Source organism: Mesoplodon densirostris, chromosome 12 (genome assembly GCF_025265405.1).
Source record: "Mesoplodon densirostris isolate mMesDen1 chromosome 12, mMesDen1 primary haplotype, whole genome shotgun sequence".
NCBI lineage: Eukaryota > Metazoa > Chordata > Mammalia > Artiodactyla > Ziphiidae > Mesoplodon > Mesoplodon densirostris.
Genome location: NC_082672.1, coordinates 49,262,136 through 49,278,803, shown reverse-complemented (window position 1 = coordinate 49,278,803; position 16,668 = coordinate 49,262,136). Strand labels below are relative to the sequence as shown.

Sequence of the window (16,668 nt, the reverse complement as noted above, 5' to 3'; positions counted from 1 at the left end):
ATTGGCAGGCGGATTCTTAACCATTGTGCCACCAGGGAAGTTCTATCTCTTTTTTTAAATAAAAGGTTTAGAAAACAGTAATAAAAGAATGCTGGGAATATAAAAATGGGAGTCTTTTTAAAGACCATATCTAATAAAATTAACACTTATTTAACAGTAATAGCTGAATATCTTTTACTAATATTCCTCTAAAAAGTGAGATTTTGTTTAGTGGTGGAATCCTAACTGATAAATGTCATGTAATGTCTCTGTTGATTTTTAAGAATTTGCACATAAGTCATGGTTTTGTAATATGAGGAAAATGTTTTAAGTTGTTATGAATTGTGATTTTTCCGAATAGAAAGCCCAAAACAAAAAGAGCCAAGAGATTCCTTGAGAAAAGAGAACCGAAACTCAGTGAAAATATTAAAAATGCTATGCTGATTAAAGGGGGCAATGCAAGTTCAACAGTGACACAAGTACTTAGAGATGTGGTACGTATATATATACTTACTTTTTAAATGGTGTTGAAATCATCTTAGGAAATTTTTAGCATACTAGTTGGACTGCCTGAGAAATACATAGATAAATTTGGCTTGCCTTAAGAAATGCTAGCCTTAGAGAAAAACTAACATCTCACCAAGGCACTGACTATTGGTTTTCCTTACAGCAGCTAGTTCCCTTAGTAAATTTCACCTGATTTCAATTACTAGCATTTGATTTACTCACATTTCAGGAACATATCTAATTTGTAAAACGAGGTAACTGCATATTACTATCTATTCTTTCAACAATACCAACTACTGTGCTAGGTGCTAGGGATTAATAGTTACATAAGACACAGTCTTTCCCTTCAGTGAGCTTAGTGAGGAAGACAGACAAGTAAAAGTTAACAGCATTGTGAATGAAGTGCTGTGCTGGAGGTACACACAGGATAGGTTGGGAGGCTGAGTTAAAATCCCATGGGGGTTGCCACACACAGGACGGGCTTCCTAGAGATGACACTTAAGCATCATTTTGAAGGAGGAGTTGGAACAAGAAGGAGAAAAGGAAGCGGAAGAGAAGGGCTTCCAAGGCTGAGGAAAAAGCTTGTGCAAAAGGGCATGTGAATGAGCATGATGCATTTGGGGAACTGCAGATAATTGGGGATGGCTAAAGGAGAGTGGGCTAGATGAAGCTAGAATTTAAGGAAATGAAGGGAATCATTTAAATTGGATAGAATATTGAAAGGGCATAGAAATTTTTAATTAGGAAAATCCCAGCTAACAAAATTAAGCTCGTGTTGCAAGTTATAAGTGATCAAAAGGGAGCCATGCAGAAGATAGCAGAATAGGATTCAGGGACCAGGATAATCTTGTATAATGACTGTTACAATGCTTGATTTTTACCTCTGCTTTTCAGAATGTGTTTTGTTTTGAAAGCTATATATTATGTTTTACAGTATGCACTGAAGAAACCATATGGAGTTCTGTATAAAAAGTAAGTCATGATTTCTTTTATTTCACTTATTAAATTATATTGTTTCATTATAAAAGTAACAACCAACCACTTTATGGGAGATTTAGAAAAATATTTTGGTTAAAAAATACTACAGTTCCTTACATACATAGCTATGAGTATTTTATTTTTATTTAATTTATTTATTTAAAAATATTTATTTATTTGGCTGCGCTGGGTCTTTGGTTGCGGCGTGCGGGATCTGGTTCCCTGACTAGGGATCGAACCCCGACCCCCTGCATTGGGAGCATGGAGTCTTAACCGCTGGACCACCAAGGAAGTCCTGCTATGGGTATTTTAAAATTTGTTTCTTTCCCGTCTGTGTTTTCATTTGTACTGAATATTCTTACAGAGTTGTAATCATAGCATGTATGTATTATTTTTAAATAGTAATAGACTTACAGAAAAATTACAAAAATTGTAGAGTTCCCATATACCCTCTCCCAGCATCTCTTAATGTTATAACTTCCATAACCATAATACAGTTATCAAAAGTAAGAAATGAACATTGGTACAATAATGTTAATTAAATCACAGGCTTGATTTGGTTTATGCCAGTTTTTCCTTTTTTATAAATTTATTTATTTTATTTATTTTTGTCTGTGTTGGGTCTTTGTTGCTGCGCACAGGCTTTCTCTAGTTGCAGTGCGCGGGCTTCTTGTTACGGTGGCTTCTCTCATTGTGGAGCACAGGCTCTAGGCGCACGGGTTTCAGTAGTTGCGGCATGCGGGCTTAGTAGTTGTGGCTCACGGGCTCTAGAGCACAGGCTCAGTAGCTGCGGTGCACGGGCTTAGTTGCTCCGTGGCATGTGGGATCTTCCCGGACCAGGGCTCAAATCCATGTACCCTGCATTGGCAGATGGATTCTTAACCACTGTGCCACCAGGGAAGCCCCAGTTTTTTCATTAATATCCTTTTTCTCTTCCAGGATCCCACATTGTGTTCAGTTGTCATGTCTCCTTAGTCTTCTCCAGTTTGTTACAGTTCCTCAATCTTTCCTTGTCTTTGATGACCTTGACACTTCTGATGAGTATTTGTCAGTTATTTTGTAAAATACCTTCAGTTTGCACTTGTCTTAAGTTTCTCATGAGTGGATTGAGATTATGCATTATGGGCAAGAATACCACAAAAGTGATGTGCCTTTTTCAGTAAATCATACCAGGGAGTACATTATGTCTTATTACTGGTGTTGTTAACCTTGGTTAAAGTGGTGTCTGCTGGGTTTCTCCACTATAAAGTTTCTATTTTCCCCTTTGTAATTAACAAACGTTTAGAGGAGATACTTAGAGACTATGCAGATAATCCTATTTCTCCTCAAACTTTTGCGTATTCATTTTAGCATTCATCAGTGGATCTTGTCTACAACAGTGATTACTGTGGTGTTCTAGTAGTGGTTTTCAATTTCTCTCATTCCCTCTACGTTTATTAATTGGAATTCTGTAAGGAAAATCTGTCCCTTTTCCTCCATTTGTTTAATTAATTATTTATGTCAGTGTGGACTTACAGATATTTATTACGTTCTTTGGGGTTATAATCCAGTGCTGTCATGATTTATTTATTTATTTAATTTTGGGCTGCATTTGGTCTTCGTTGCTGTGCGCGGGCTTTCACTAGTTGTGGCGAGCAGGGGCTACTCTTTGTTGCAGTGCGCGGGCTTCTCATTGCGGTGCTTGTCTTTGTTGCGGAGCAGGGGCTCTAGGCTCGCGGTCTTCAGTAGTTGTGGCACGCAGGCTCAGTAGTTGTGGCACATGGGCTTAGTTGCTCTGTGGCATGTGGGATCTTCCCGGACCAGGGCTCAAACCCTTGTCCCCTGCATTGGCAGGCAGATTCTTAACCACTGCAGCACCCGGGAAGTCCTGTTATGATTTATTTTGTTGCATAAATTGTTCTCCATTTGGCCATTGGGATCTCTGTCAGGTTGGCTTTTCAATTTGGCCCCCTGTGTTTGAGCACTTCCTTTCTGGCACCACAAGATGCTGTGGGTTCATCTTGTAGTTTTCATTGCCACAGCCTTGGAATCAGCCCTGGTTCCATATACTGGAGACAGATAATTTAGAAACAGATCTATGCTCAGTTGCTACTGGAGTGTCATTGTCTCTAGGTCCTCTCAGCAGACAGAGCTTGAAAATAAATATTATGTACATTAACCTATGCATGTACGCACGTCTATATTTGTTTATATTTATTTATGTATTAAAAAACCCTGAGTTGATCCTGATACTTCCTAAAAAATCATGAGTGCATACTAGTGCTTCCAATTCCAGTCAAATACCAGAGACTTCTTTCCAGCCTTTCTCCGTTTTTTCTTTGTATCTTCTATCTTCTGACAGTATGAAACCTTGCTTTTGTTATAACATATTTACTTACTTGTGTAATTCTAGTAGTTTCAGAATTTCTAACCTTATAAGAAACAATTTTACTAACTAGAGTATGGAATTTATGTGCAGTTCTTTTTGTCTTTAACCTCACAATATGCAGTAAAAATATTGTTTTCCAGTGTAAGTCAGGTTAGGTTGTTTTTGTCCCTTCAGTGTGATTGATTGTGTTATTCATTTCTACTATAGTTAAGGTCATTTATTACAGTCTGTATTCTGTTTTGGGTTTTCTATCACTTCCTGGTTGTTGGTTTTTAAATTTATGTGTAAAATTTACTGTTTGTGGTGTATACTTCCATGGGTTTTGACAAATACATTGAGTTGTGTCTGCCACTGCAGTCATGGTACAGAAACAATTTCATTATTCTGACAATTCTTTTGTGCCTTTTTCATTTGTCTTGTAAACATTTTTCTATTGATAGGTGTCCTTTAGATATTATTTTTAATGCTAGTATAATGCCTATTAAATGGTTATACTAAAATTTACTTAACTGTTCCTTAACTTGAGGAAATTTTGATTTTCTTTTTTGTTGTTGTTCTTATAAATAATGCTAAAATGGCCATTTTTACACAAATGAGTTCTTCTTTTGTATTGGTTCCTACATGAGATTTCTAGACGTGAGATTACTGGGTATAACTTCATGCCCAATCTAGCATATTAACAGTAGTGCTTTTTGAGAAGTTTGGCAGAGTAAAATGTATGAGTTTCATGGGTCTCTACCTACTTTTGGTTTGTTTTTTAAAATTAAGAAGTGAAAATGACATTTTGTTTAAACTTGCATTTTCCCTATGTTTCCAACAGGTCATATTTGCTTATTTGTGAATTGCTGTTAGCTGTTAATCATAAATGCTGCAGTAATTTTTCCTGATTTGTTTGTCTTGCATCATTTTTTTAAATACATTTTTTGTTTTTTACTGATTATAAAAGTAATATATGTTTATCTTAGATAACTGGGAAAAGAGTAAATAATCACCCATAGATAAGCACTGTGTATATTTGCACTATGTATATTTTCTCTTCATGACGTTTTATATCTATATATGTTTTTCTTTGAACAAAATTGAGATCATGTGTATATGATTTTATTTCTCTTTAAATTCATAAAAATTATGAACTGTTTTATACTTTATGTACATGACTAAAAATCCAAAAATATACAGTGAAAATATAAACACACACTCTTCCCAGAACAGCCACTATCATTAGTTTCTTACATATCTTAACAGAATTTCTTTATGCATATTTAAGCAAATAAGAATACATAATCTTATTTTTCTCCCTTTTGCATGAAAGATAGCATTCTGCGTTTCTCTACCCACTGTTTCTCCATCTCCACTACTACTATTCTTGGTCCAACCCACCATTTTTTTCTCTCTCTCCTGGATTACTGTGATAGCTCCTTACTAACCCCTTCACTCTTGCTGTGCTACATTCCATCCTTACATAGCAGACAGAGCAGTCCTTTAAAAAGAACATTTGGGGCTTCCCTGGTGGTGGAGTGGTTGAGAGTCCTCCTGCTGATGCAGGGGACACGGGTTCATTCCCCGGTCCGGGAAGATCCCACATGCCGTGGAGCGGCTGGGCCCGTGAGCCATGGCCGCTGAGCCTGCACGTCCGGAGCCTGTGCTCTGCAACGGGAGAGGCCACAACAGTGAGAGGCCCGCATACTGCAAAAAAAAAAAAAAAAAAAAAAAAGAACATTTGGGGCTTCCCTGGTGGCACAGTGGTTAAGAATCCGTCTGCCAATGCAGGGGACATGCGTTTGAGCCCTGGTCCGGGAGGATCCCACATGCCACGGAGCAGCTGGACCTGTGTGCCACGACTACTGAGCCTGCACTCTGGAGCCCGTGAGCCACAAGTACTGAGCCCTCGTGCCAGAACTACTGAAGCCTGCACACCTAGAGCCCGTGCTCTGCAACAAGAGAAGCCACCACAATGAGAAGCCCGTGCACTGCAATGAAGAGTAGCCCCCGCTCACCGCAACTAGAGAAAGCCCGGGGAAAGCAACAAAGACCCAACGCAGCCAAAAATAAATAAATAAAATAACTAAATTAAAAAAAAAAAAAAGAACATTTGAATCCAATCATATCACTGTCTTGCCTAAAACCCCCCCAGTGCTTCCTGTTACTCTTTTAGTAACTTACGTTCCTTACCTTGACCAACAAGGCCCTACATATTCTGGGCCGAGTCTACATCTTTGACCTCATACCCCGCCGTTAACCCTTTGTTCACTAAGCTCCAGTGACATTTGTCGTCTGTTTCTTGAATAGTCTAAGCTTGTTTCCATCTCAGAATCTTTTCTTATTCTGTTTCCTTTTCCTGGAATACTCTTAACCTCAAAACTTTTCCATGGCTAACTCCTCATTTATCAGGTCTCAGGTCAAATAATCATTTTCCATTCTTCACACTAACACAGTGCCCTATTTTATTTTTGTCACAACAGATATTACTTTTTGAAATTGTTCATTTTTCCTCTAGAATGTAAGCTCCGTGAAAGCAAGGATCTTGTTTGACGCGGTATTATGGTATCCCTAGCTCCTAGAACAGTGCCTGGCACATAATAGGCACTAAATAAATATTTGAATGAATATTCTTCTAGCTTTTTTTTTGATCATCTGAATATAAAATTATCTTAGTATTTATTGTTATGGGTGAATTACTTATTAAGATTATTAAAATTAGGGTAACTTTTTTTAATATTAGGAAAAATATTACAAGACCATTTGAGGATCAGACATCATTGGTAAGTAGAATCTTTCTGATTTAAGAAGGCATGTAAGTGATTATTCAAACTAATTTATTTAATTTAATAGTACTCCTAATTTTTGATTTTGAATTAGAAATCATCCTATGTGAGGGAATTTTGATGCAGAATGCAGGGGAAATAAGACTTTTATACTTTCAAAAAGATTACTATAGAGCTTACATTTCACTGTGAATGTTATGTATTCACTGCTTGCAAGTATATTGATAGAATTTTAAAAAATTGAATTACATTTTAAGTGCATAATTAATGGATTGTCAAAAGGAAGCTTGTTATGGATCTATTTTTATAGAGCAAGTTTGATTTAAAAAATTTTTACTTTTCTTTTTTTGAGTGTTTTTAGAACAAGAAACACTACCCAAATGATTACTAACAATTGTCAGTTGCTTTACTAGAGTTAATCAAATTCCCGTTTGAGTGTGTTGACAATCAAAACTAAATGAAAAAGTCTAGTGAATAAAATCAGAAGGTAAAAGGTGGTATATAATAAATGGTGAATGATAAGTGGACTTTGAGTATGTGATGATATTAGTTTCTTACTAAAGAAAATCTTAAGGGAATACGTGGATTAAACTATTTAAGTTGACTTTAAAAAATCAGAACATGATTATGTTCTCTTGACAGGACCGCCATTGCTTGTTCTTTTAGTTAGTGAATTTAAAAGAAAAAATTTTTGAAAAGAATCTCAATAACTAATTAGAAAACTGAAATTGAGCATCTTATCCTAATTTGGCAACTAACTGCAGTGAAAATTATATTAAAAAATATTGTCAAAAAAATTGTTTTTTTAAATAAAATTGCTTTTATCATAGTCTTGGGTTTTTCACCATCATTTTTGAAGAGATCATGGAAGTAAAAATGGAGGGTCTAACCCAGAAATCTCTCTCTTCCACACGTGACTTATCCAGGGCTGATTTTGTTTTGTGACACCATGGTGCTTTCAGTTGAGTGACCACTTTGTAGAAGTGTTATGTTGTAGAATCTGTAGCATTCTGTACTTTTTTTTCAATCCAGTGTCAATATGACAGCTTTTCTTATACTTAAAATTGTGGCATTTCCTCTCTTTGATCTCCCACTTCCAGAGACAGAAGATATTTCATTGGCTGTAAATCTCAGACCACTAGAGCTCAGAATGGCTGTGGAAACAGTAATCATGTTGGAAATTTGGTTGAATTCCTCCTCCTGACTGCCCATCCCCCAATAGCACATTTCTTCTGCTGTAATCTTGGACCTGTGCTTTAGCACAAGAGTTAGCAAATATACCTCCTGTGGGCTAAATCCCTGTTTCTGTGAGGACCACAAGCTAAGAATGGTTTTTACGTTTTTAAAGTTTTTTTTTTTTACACCGTATAAAAAGTCTAAAATATATACTATCTAGTCTTTTGAAGATAATTTGTCTACTCTTGCTGTAGAATTTTAACAAAAAGCGGACTTTATGGAGAAGGATGACAGATGAATACTATATATATGTGAAAGGTAGTTTATGGAAAGCTTTGGGGTGTTAACATGAGAATGTAAAAAAATTTTTTTTTTTTTTTTTGCGGTACACGGGCTTCTCACTGCCGTGGCCCCTCCCGTTGTGGAGCACAGGCTCCGGATGCGCAGGCTCAGCAGCCATGGCTCACGGGCCCAGCCGTTCTGCAGCATGTGGGATCTTCCCAGACCTGGGCACAAACCTGTGTCCCCTGCATCGGCAGGCAGACTCTCAACCACTGCGCCACCAGGGAAGCCCCAAAATTTTTTTTTAAGAAAGGATTTTCATTGATTTGGACATTTAAAAAACATTTTTGAACACCTGCTTTGTGCCAGACACAGTGTAAGTTGCTTTCACATATGACGTGTCACGTGGCCCTTGCAGATTTTTTCAGGAAGTGTTATTGTCTTTGATTTACACATGATAAAACTAATTCTCAGAAAGGCTGACCAGATCCCATAGCAAATGGCAAAGCCAGAATTCTTGGACTTTCTGACTCTGTATCCTCTACACAGGGAGTGGATAGGCAAGTAGGCAGTTGTTTGTTCCTATTTGCTTCTGCTTAAACACGAATGAATGATAACCAAACGAGGGGCCCATACCTCAGGGGGTCTTGCACTCAATAAGGAAAAGTTGAGGACTATGGTTGCTTCGAGTGTTCTTTAACATTTTTGTCATTAATTTAGGAGGCTTTTCCAACTATGCTAGAAGTAGACAAGAACACATTCAATCTAATTTTTGTGCTAAGATTGGGAATCTCAATAAACTGAATCAAAGTAGGTAGGATATAAAGTTTAGGCACTAGTGTAGAAGGAGCTGTTCAGGATTGAAACCCCATAATTGTGTTTCCATCCCTCTCAAATCTGTAATAGAAGTCAATATTTTTGAGAGCCAGATGGAGGAGATATCTCTTACTGGTAGGAACATCATAGATCTGTCAGTCAGTCCTGGCTTGGTACATAAAATGGAACTAGTCACAGCTGGGATGGTGTGGAGATTCTAGGGCAAGAATCCTGTGTGGATGAAGTTTGCAGTGAAAAGTAGTTATATGCATTGTAAACTCATGAGTACAGTTATAAACATCCAAAGGAACCATATTGATTAATTCATGTAAGTCCCCAGTATATTTGTGTGTGTCCTTTGAGTGAAGGCATTTGTTCAGCAAATGGAAAACTTGGTGTGCTATTCCAAAATAACTGCACAGCTGAAAATAAAGGGCCTTTTAAAATGTATTAACCTAGTAGTTTTCATATATTTTTAGTCTTAAACTTACATCTTTTCCCTAGGTACCCCAAATCAGAAAATTTGAAGTAAAAAGCTACAAATAAAGTCCTTTTTCTTTGTTTATTCCTATCTAGTTCATTAAGTCTTCTTTAATTTCCACTGGAAAAAAAAAAAGATGTACATTTTGTTTTTAGTTCAGAGGTACAATTCTTTTTTTTAAATTGAAGTATAGTTGATTTACAATGTTGTATTAGTTTCTGGTGTACAACAAAGTGATTCAGTTTTATATAATATTCATTTTCATATTCTTTTCCATTGTGATTTATTACAAGATATTAAATATAGTTCTGTGTGCTATACAATAGGACCTTGTTGTTTATTTTTCCAGTAACATGTTAAGAAAAACCCAAACGAACTTCTTGGCCACCCCAGTATATATAGTAGATTGTATCTGCTAATCCAAACTCCTAATTTATCCCTTCCCCACCCTCTTTCTCCTTTGGTAACCATAAATTTGTTTTCTGTGCCTGTGAGTCTGTTTCTGTTTTGTAAATAAGTTCATTTGTTCCACATATAACATATATAACACATATATCGTATGATAAGTGATATATTTTGTCTTTTTTCTGTGTGACTTCACTTAGTATGATAATCTGTAGGTCCATCCATGTTGCTGCAAATGGCATGATTTCATTCTTTTTTATGGCTGAGTAGTATTCCTTAGTATAGGTATGTATCACATCTTTTTTATTCATTCATCTGTTGATGGACCTTTAAGTTGCTTCCATGTCTTGGCTGTTGTAAACAGGGCTGCAGTGAACATTGGGGTGCATTTGAATTATAGTTTTGTCTGGGTATATGCCCAGGAGTGGGATTGCTGGTTCATATGGCAACCCTATTTTTATTTTTTTTTAATTTTTTAAAATTTTTTGCGGTACGCGGGCCTCTCACTGTTGTGGCCTCTCGTGTTGTGGAGCACAGGCTCCGGACATGCAGGCTCAGGGGCCATGGCTCACGGGCCCAGCTGCTCCGCGGCATGTGGGATCCTCCCGGACTGGGGCACAAACCCGCGTCCCCCGCATCGACAGGCGGACTCTCAACTACTGCGCCACCAGGGAAGCCGTCTATTTTTATTTTTTAAGGAACCTCCATACTGTTTTCCATAGTGGCTGCACTAACTTACATTCCCACCAACAGTGTAGGTAGGAGGGTTCCCTTTTCTCCACACCCTCTCCAGCATTTGTTACTTGTAGACTTTTTAATGGTGGCCATTCTGACTGGTGTGAGGTGGTATCTCATTGTAGTTTTAATTTGCGTTTCTCTAATAGTGATGTTGAGCATCTTCTCATGTGCCTCTTGGCCATTTGTATGTCTTCTTTGGAGAAATGTCTATTTAGGTCTTCTGCCCATTGTTTGATCAGGTTGGTTTTTTTGTTATTGAATTGTATGAGCTGTTTGTATGTTTTGGAAATTAAGCCCTTGTCAGTCTCATTGTTTGCAAATATTTTCTTGCAGTCCGTAGGTTGTCTTTTTGTTTTATTTATGTTGATCAGTTCTAGTAGTTTTTGTGTGGAGTCTTTAGGGTTTTCTATATATAGTATCATGTCATCTGCGTATAATGACAGTTTTACCTCTTCCTTTCCAATTTGGATACCTTTTATTTCAAAGAGGTACAATTCTTAAGGTTCTTATATTTATGCATTGATTGAAGGAGATTTCTTTGGTTTTACAGGAATTTTTTTCAAAGAAGTCAGATTGTTCTTTATTCATGTTTGGCTCCCATAATAAGAAGCGGCCAAATAATCTAGTAATAGGTAAATATCATTTACTTTTTAATACTTTTATTTTATAGAGTCAGTTCTGTGACTCAGATTAATTGATGGTATTGAGGATTCAGGAGTAGCCAGTTAGCACTAAACTAGTTTTTTATTTTCCTTGTGAGTGTGAATAAAATTTGTTTTTACCTACCAGTCTTCAGGTAAAGAAGGGGCATGTAAATATCACCCTACCTCAAGTTGTGGAAGTTTTTCAAATATAAAACATATATCCTAAATCAGTATTAGAGTTAGAAAAAAAGTAGCATACTTACACACACAAATTAACCCTTCCCTAATAAATACCTGTATAATGAATACATTTGAAAATGAACCCTTGCCCTGTATTGTGTATTGAGGCTTGGGCTGACGTGCTCACTGGCTTAGGTAAAGCCCTTTACCCTCTGTGGGCCTTTATTTACTCTTCTGTAAAGTAAGGGAGTTTGGCTAAGTGATCTTTTAAGATCCTTTCCAGGTCCAAAGTTGCAACAGTACATTCTAGGTAGAGTTGAAAATTTAAGAAAGAAGAGACATGTTTGGGAGGTTTAAGGAGAAAGAAAAGAGGCAGATATTAGGACATTTTGAACACGCAGATAAGTAGGTGAATATAAGGCAGCTGTTTGGGAAGAAATAAATGGTTAAAAGAAAATGTATTTTCCTTCTAGGTCGTATGTATGACTACCACGTGCTGGATATGATTGAAGTAGGTATCGAGAAGTTTGTCTCCCTTAAAGATATTAAGGTAAGATACTGATCATAAAAATAAGCATTTTATAATGTTGCTCTTGGGCAATAGTGACATCTTGTGGTAAAGAGTAAAGATACAGTTTTGTAACTTAAATAAGAAAGAACTTTGGTTTTATTTTAGTGTGCTCTAAACTAAAAAGCACAACTTCATTTTACCTTTAAAAAGAGGGAGATGTTTACAGCGTATAACACATATGTAGGCAGTTAGACTTCAGAGTCGTTACTAACTCTTGTCTAGGCCCATAGCTGAGATGCTCTCCTCTCCCTCTGAATTATCACAGTACCCATTTTATGGAACCTCAGAAATACCACAATTTTCTTTGTTTCTTTCTTTTTTAAAAAATTGTATTTATTTATTTATTTGTTTATTTTTGGCCGTGTTGGGTCTTCGTTGCTGCACACAGGCTTTCTCTAATTGCAGCGAGCAGGGGTTCTGCTCTTCATTGCGGTGCGCGGCTTCTCATTGTGGTGGCTTCTCTTGTTGCGGAGCACAAGCTCTAGGTGCGCGAGCTTCAGTAGTTGTGGCATGTGGGCTCAGCAATTGTGGCTCGCAGGCTCTAGAGCACAGGCTCAGTAGTTGTGGTGTGCGGGCTTAGTTGCTCTGTGGCATGTGGGATCCCCTTGGACCAGAGCTCGAACCCATATCCCCTGAATTGGCAGGCAGATTCTTAACTACTGCGCCACCAGGGAAGTCCCCACAATTTTCAAAGTGAGCCCTGTTTTAGACCTAGGAAGCTTTGGCTGATCCTACAGTATTTTGGGTGCTGGGAACCAAATTGCTAGCTCACTTTTCCCCTTGAGGACTTGCATCTTTGTGTCTCCTTTGTTTGAGTGGGATTATGAAACAGAAAGGCAAGAAAACTGCCCTAATGCAGTTCCTGGATCCCAGCTGGGCTTCTGCTCCCTCAGCCCTCTGCTCCTGGCTTAATCTAGTCCATCAAATACATCATTTCACTTAAGACCTCTTAGCTACCCTCTAAGACTGAAATTATTTTCCCTATTATATAGATTTGGTGACTGAGGCCCAGAGGAATTCCACTGGTGACCTAGAGTCATACATACAGTAAATGGTATGACCAAGATTAGGACTGAAGGGCTTTGAAAGAAAGGATATTGAAGTTTGTAATGGAAAGTTACATAATTGTTCTCAGTCTATGGGTCTTTGTATAGTTGAAAGAATTATAGCAAATATATAATCACTCCTTTCCTAGCCTCCCCTAAGAAGAAGACATGCCTTCTAGGTTTCCTGTGTGTTTGAAAAAAGGCTGTTACCAGATCCCTACTTGGTCAGCTATACCACCTTCCTCAGGTACAGGGCAGAGCAGTGAGATTGGATTTGGAGGCAGAACCCTTGGGTTTGAGGCCTTTCTTGCTCATTTAGATAGCATTTGTGACCTGACAGTCAGTTACTTCCCTGACCCACAATTGCAATCAAGTATTAAACAGGTATAACAACATCAAACGAGATAATATATGTGAAAATGCTTATCAAGGAATTTAATATATTGAAAGGTATTTTGAAAACTGTATAAACTGTGATGCTTTATTATGGATGTCATCATTTTATGACAGTTTATTACAGGTCGTCTTTGGGGCTGTGTGTGAATCCCTGGAGATGAGCAGTACCACTGCTGTTAGCATGGTTACCAGTTAGTGGGTGTGAGCACTGGCTGATGCCTGCGTGCCAACCCCTCTGCTCTCTCCACTTCCCTTCCAAAGCAAAGGAATACCCCGTCACGGTGCAGCTTCTAAACTGAACCACAAAATCAGGATCATTTGGCAGGCGTATTCTTAACAAGAGCCATTTAAATTGAGTACTGGATCTTGTGGCTGTGTCGTGCGCGTGAGCCCCATAGGGCCAGGGAGGCACCAGCTGCCGTGTGGGGAGGAGGCCGAGGCCGCAGCTTGAGGGAGGCCCCGGCCCCTCTGCACCTGTGTCTGGCAGAGCTGATGTGAGACCAAGAGACAATCCTTCCCAGCCACTGGGAGCATCAAGAGTTTTGGCCGGAACTTTGAGCACACACCGAAATAGTGAGGAGCCAGGTGAAAAGCACAGACGATGGTGCTGAAATGGATTAATAAGGAACTTAGTGATTTGGCCCGTGACCCTCCAGCACAATGTTTTGCAGGTCCAGTTGGGGGTGATATGTTTCATTGGCAAGCCACAATTATGGGACCTAATGACAGCCCATATCAAGGCGGTGTATTCCTTTTGACAGTTCATTTTCCTACAGACTACCCCTTCAAACCACCTAAGGTTGCATTTACAACAAGAATTTATCATCCAAATATTAACAGTAATGGCAGCATTTGTCTCGATATTCTAAGATCACAGTGTTCTCCTGCTTTAACTGTTTCTAAAGTTCTTTTATCCATTTGTTCACTGCTATGTGATCCAAACCCACGTGACCCTCTAGTAGCAGAGATTGCACGGATCTATGAAACAGAGAGATAAGTACAACAGAATATCTCGGGAACAGACTCAGAAGTATGCCATGTGATGCTACCTTAAAGTCAGAATAACCTGCATTATAGCTGGAATAAACTTTAAATTACTGTTCCTTTTTTGATTTTCTTATCCGACTGCCCCCCTATCAGACCTCATCTTTTCTAATTTTAGTTTTTGTTTACCTCTCTCCACTCATTCACATGCTCATCTGAGAAGACTTAAGTCCTTCCAGCTTTGGACAATAACTGCTTTTAGAAACTGTAAAGTAGTTACAATAGAACAGTTGCCCAAGATTCAGAATTTTTTAAAAAATAGAGTATGTGTATTATGTGGCCAGTGTCTTCACTCTAACTTGGTTATGAGACTAAAACCATTCCTCACTGCTCTAACATGCTGAAGAATTATCTGAGGGGGGGGGAGATGGATGCTGAGTTATCACATCAAAGGAAGCAGCATTAGTCTAGCAGCATCCATTCATGTGTAAGCCTTCCACTGTTAGAGATTTGAGGTTACATGATATACTTTATGCTCGTAACTGACGTGGCTGGAAAATTTGTATTGAATTTATAGCATCAGCAGGACAGAAAATGTGATGTATTTTATGCATGTCAATAAAGGAATGACCTGTTCTTGTTCTACAGAGAATGGAAATTGGAAGTCAGACACCCTTTGTATTCCAAAATAGGGTCTCAAACATTTTGTAATTTTCATTTAAATTGTTAGGAGGCTTGGAGCTATTAGTTAATCTATCTTCCAGTACACTGTTTAATATAGCACTGAGTAAATGATGCAAGTTGTCAATAGATGAGTGATCAACTAATAGCTCTGCTAGTAATTGATTTATTTTTCTTCAATAAAGTTGCATAAACCAGTGAGTTAGCTGCCTGGATTAATCAGTATGGGAACAATCTTTTGTAAATGCAAAACTGTTTTTTGTATATACTGTTGGGATTTACTTCATTGTTTGACATCAAATGATGATGTAAAGTTCTAGAGAGTGAATATTTTGCCATTTTCAGTTAAAAGTGTGCAGTCTGTTACAGGCTGACACATTGATTGACCCGATTTATGCAGAATTAATAAGCTATTCAGATAATGTAGCTTTAATATGCTGCACATGATACTGACAGCCCGGGGGTTCATAGATGGACTTGGGACCCAGCAGTTTTGAAACATGTATATGGAGTTTAAGAAATTTATTTTCCAGGTGCAACCCCCATCTAACTAAATTTTTTCTTTACCTTGTAGACTTGACAGCTGAAAAAACCATAACATGGGAGTAATAATGGGTCAAAATTTACAAAATAAAGTACTGTTTTGGTGTGGGGAAAAAAATAAAAATAAATCGAATACTAAATTTTCACTCATGGAGCATATCCATAACTATAAAATTCATTAATGATGAGAATGTGCTTACATTGGCAATTCCTACATAGACTATTAGCCAGTCCCCTTCACTTTGACCCCATTATTTGGTTACAACCTCATATTTTTAGTTTGTTTTGGAGTTGCATGTTCTGTTGCACTTACCTTCCATATTTATTTCATCTTTATTTCTACCTCCTTGGTTTTTTTTTTTTTTTTTTTTTTGCGGTACACGGGCCTCTCACTGTTGTGGCCTCTCCCGTTGCGGAGCACAGGCTCCGGACGCGCAGGCTCAGCGGCCATGGCTCACGGGCCCAGCCACTCCGCGGCATGTGGGATCTTCCCGGACCGGGGCACGAACCCGTGTCCCCTGCATCGGCAGGCAGACTCTCAACCACTGCACCACCAGGGAAGCCCCCTCCTCGTTTTTAAGACATCTTTACCAGGCATTTCTTTCTTACTTGCCCACTTTTATTGCCAAGCCTCATCCCTCTGTTAACTCTTAAGCAATAGGTGATTAGACGCTACCAGGAAATAGAGTGATTATTCTAGAAGCCTGTTTTCTAAGATGGCCAAAATTCTAGGGATGGTTATTCTGCATAAAATAAGCCTAAGAAATGAGATGATTTAAAATTAAAGGTTAGTTGGGCACAGATGGAACACAGAAGAGTCATTGGGCCTGGAAGGTCTATTCAGACCCTCAATCAGACAGACAGATTTTAGGCCCATCTCCTAAGTATAGACAGTTCAGGTTCGTGCTGGAAGCAGAGAATGTCAACAAGAGTGGTCATGGTGAACAGGGAAGCAACACGTGACCTCTGGTCCAAGGGCAGAGGATGTTTGTTTGTTTGTTTGTTGTCCTGTCTCCCCCCACCCCCTCCACTTGGATAATCCTTGATTAGTGTCAGAGCAGAGATATTAGAATCAGTGGGAAGCTCAGACCGATTCTTCTTCCTCCATAAATTAACCCTTCAATTAAA

General features: G+C 38.3%; 1 protein-coding gene and 1 pseudogene across 1 annotated transcript in view; both read left to right on the top strand.

The window, feature by feature from the left end:
• RPF2 (ribosome production factor 2 homolog) overlaps positions 1–16,668 on the top strand; it is a 39,768-nt gene that overhangs the window by 1,723 nt on the left and 21,377 nt on the right. The window contains exons 2-6 of the mRNA XM_060114682.1: positions 341–473; positions 1,421–1,458; positions 6,555–6,594; positions 11,046–11,127; positions 11,793–11,869. Coding sequence (XP_059970665.1) covers positions 341–473; positions 1,421–1,458; positions 6,555–6,594; positions 11,046–11,127; positions 11,793–11,869 — 370 coding nt within the window. The remainder of the gene's footprint in view (positions 1–340; positions 474–1,420; positions 1,459–6,554; positions 6,595–11,045; positions 11,128–11,792; positions 11,870–16,668) is intronic.
• LOC132499965 (ubiquitin-conjugating enzyme E2 D3-like) lies at positions 13,505–14,515 on the top strand (annotated as a pseudogene).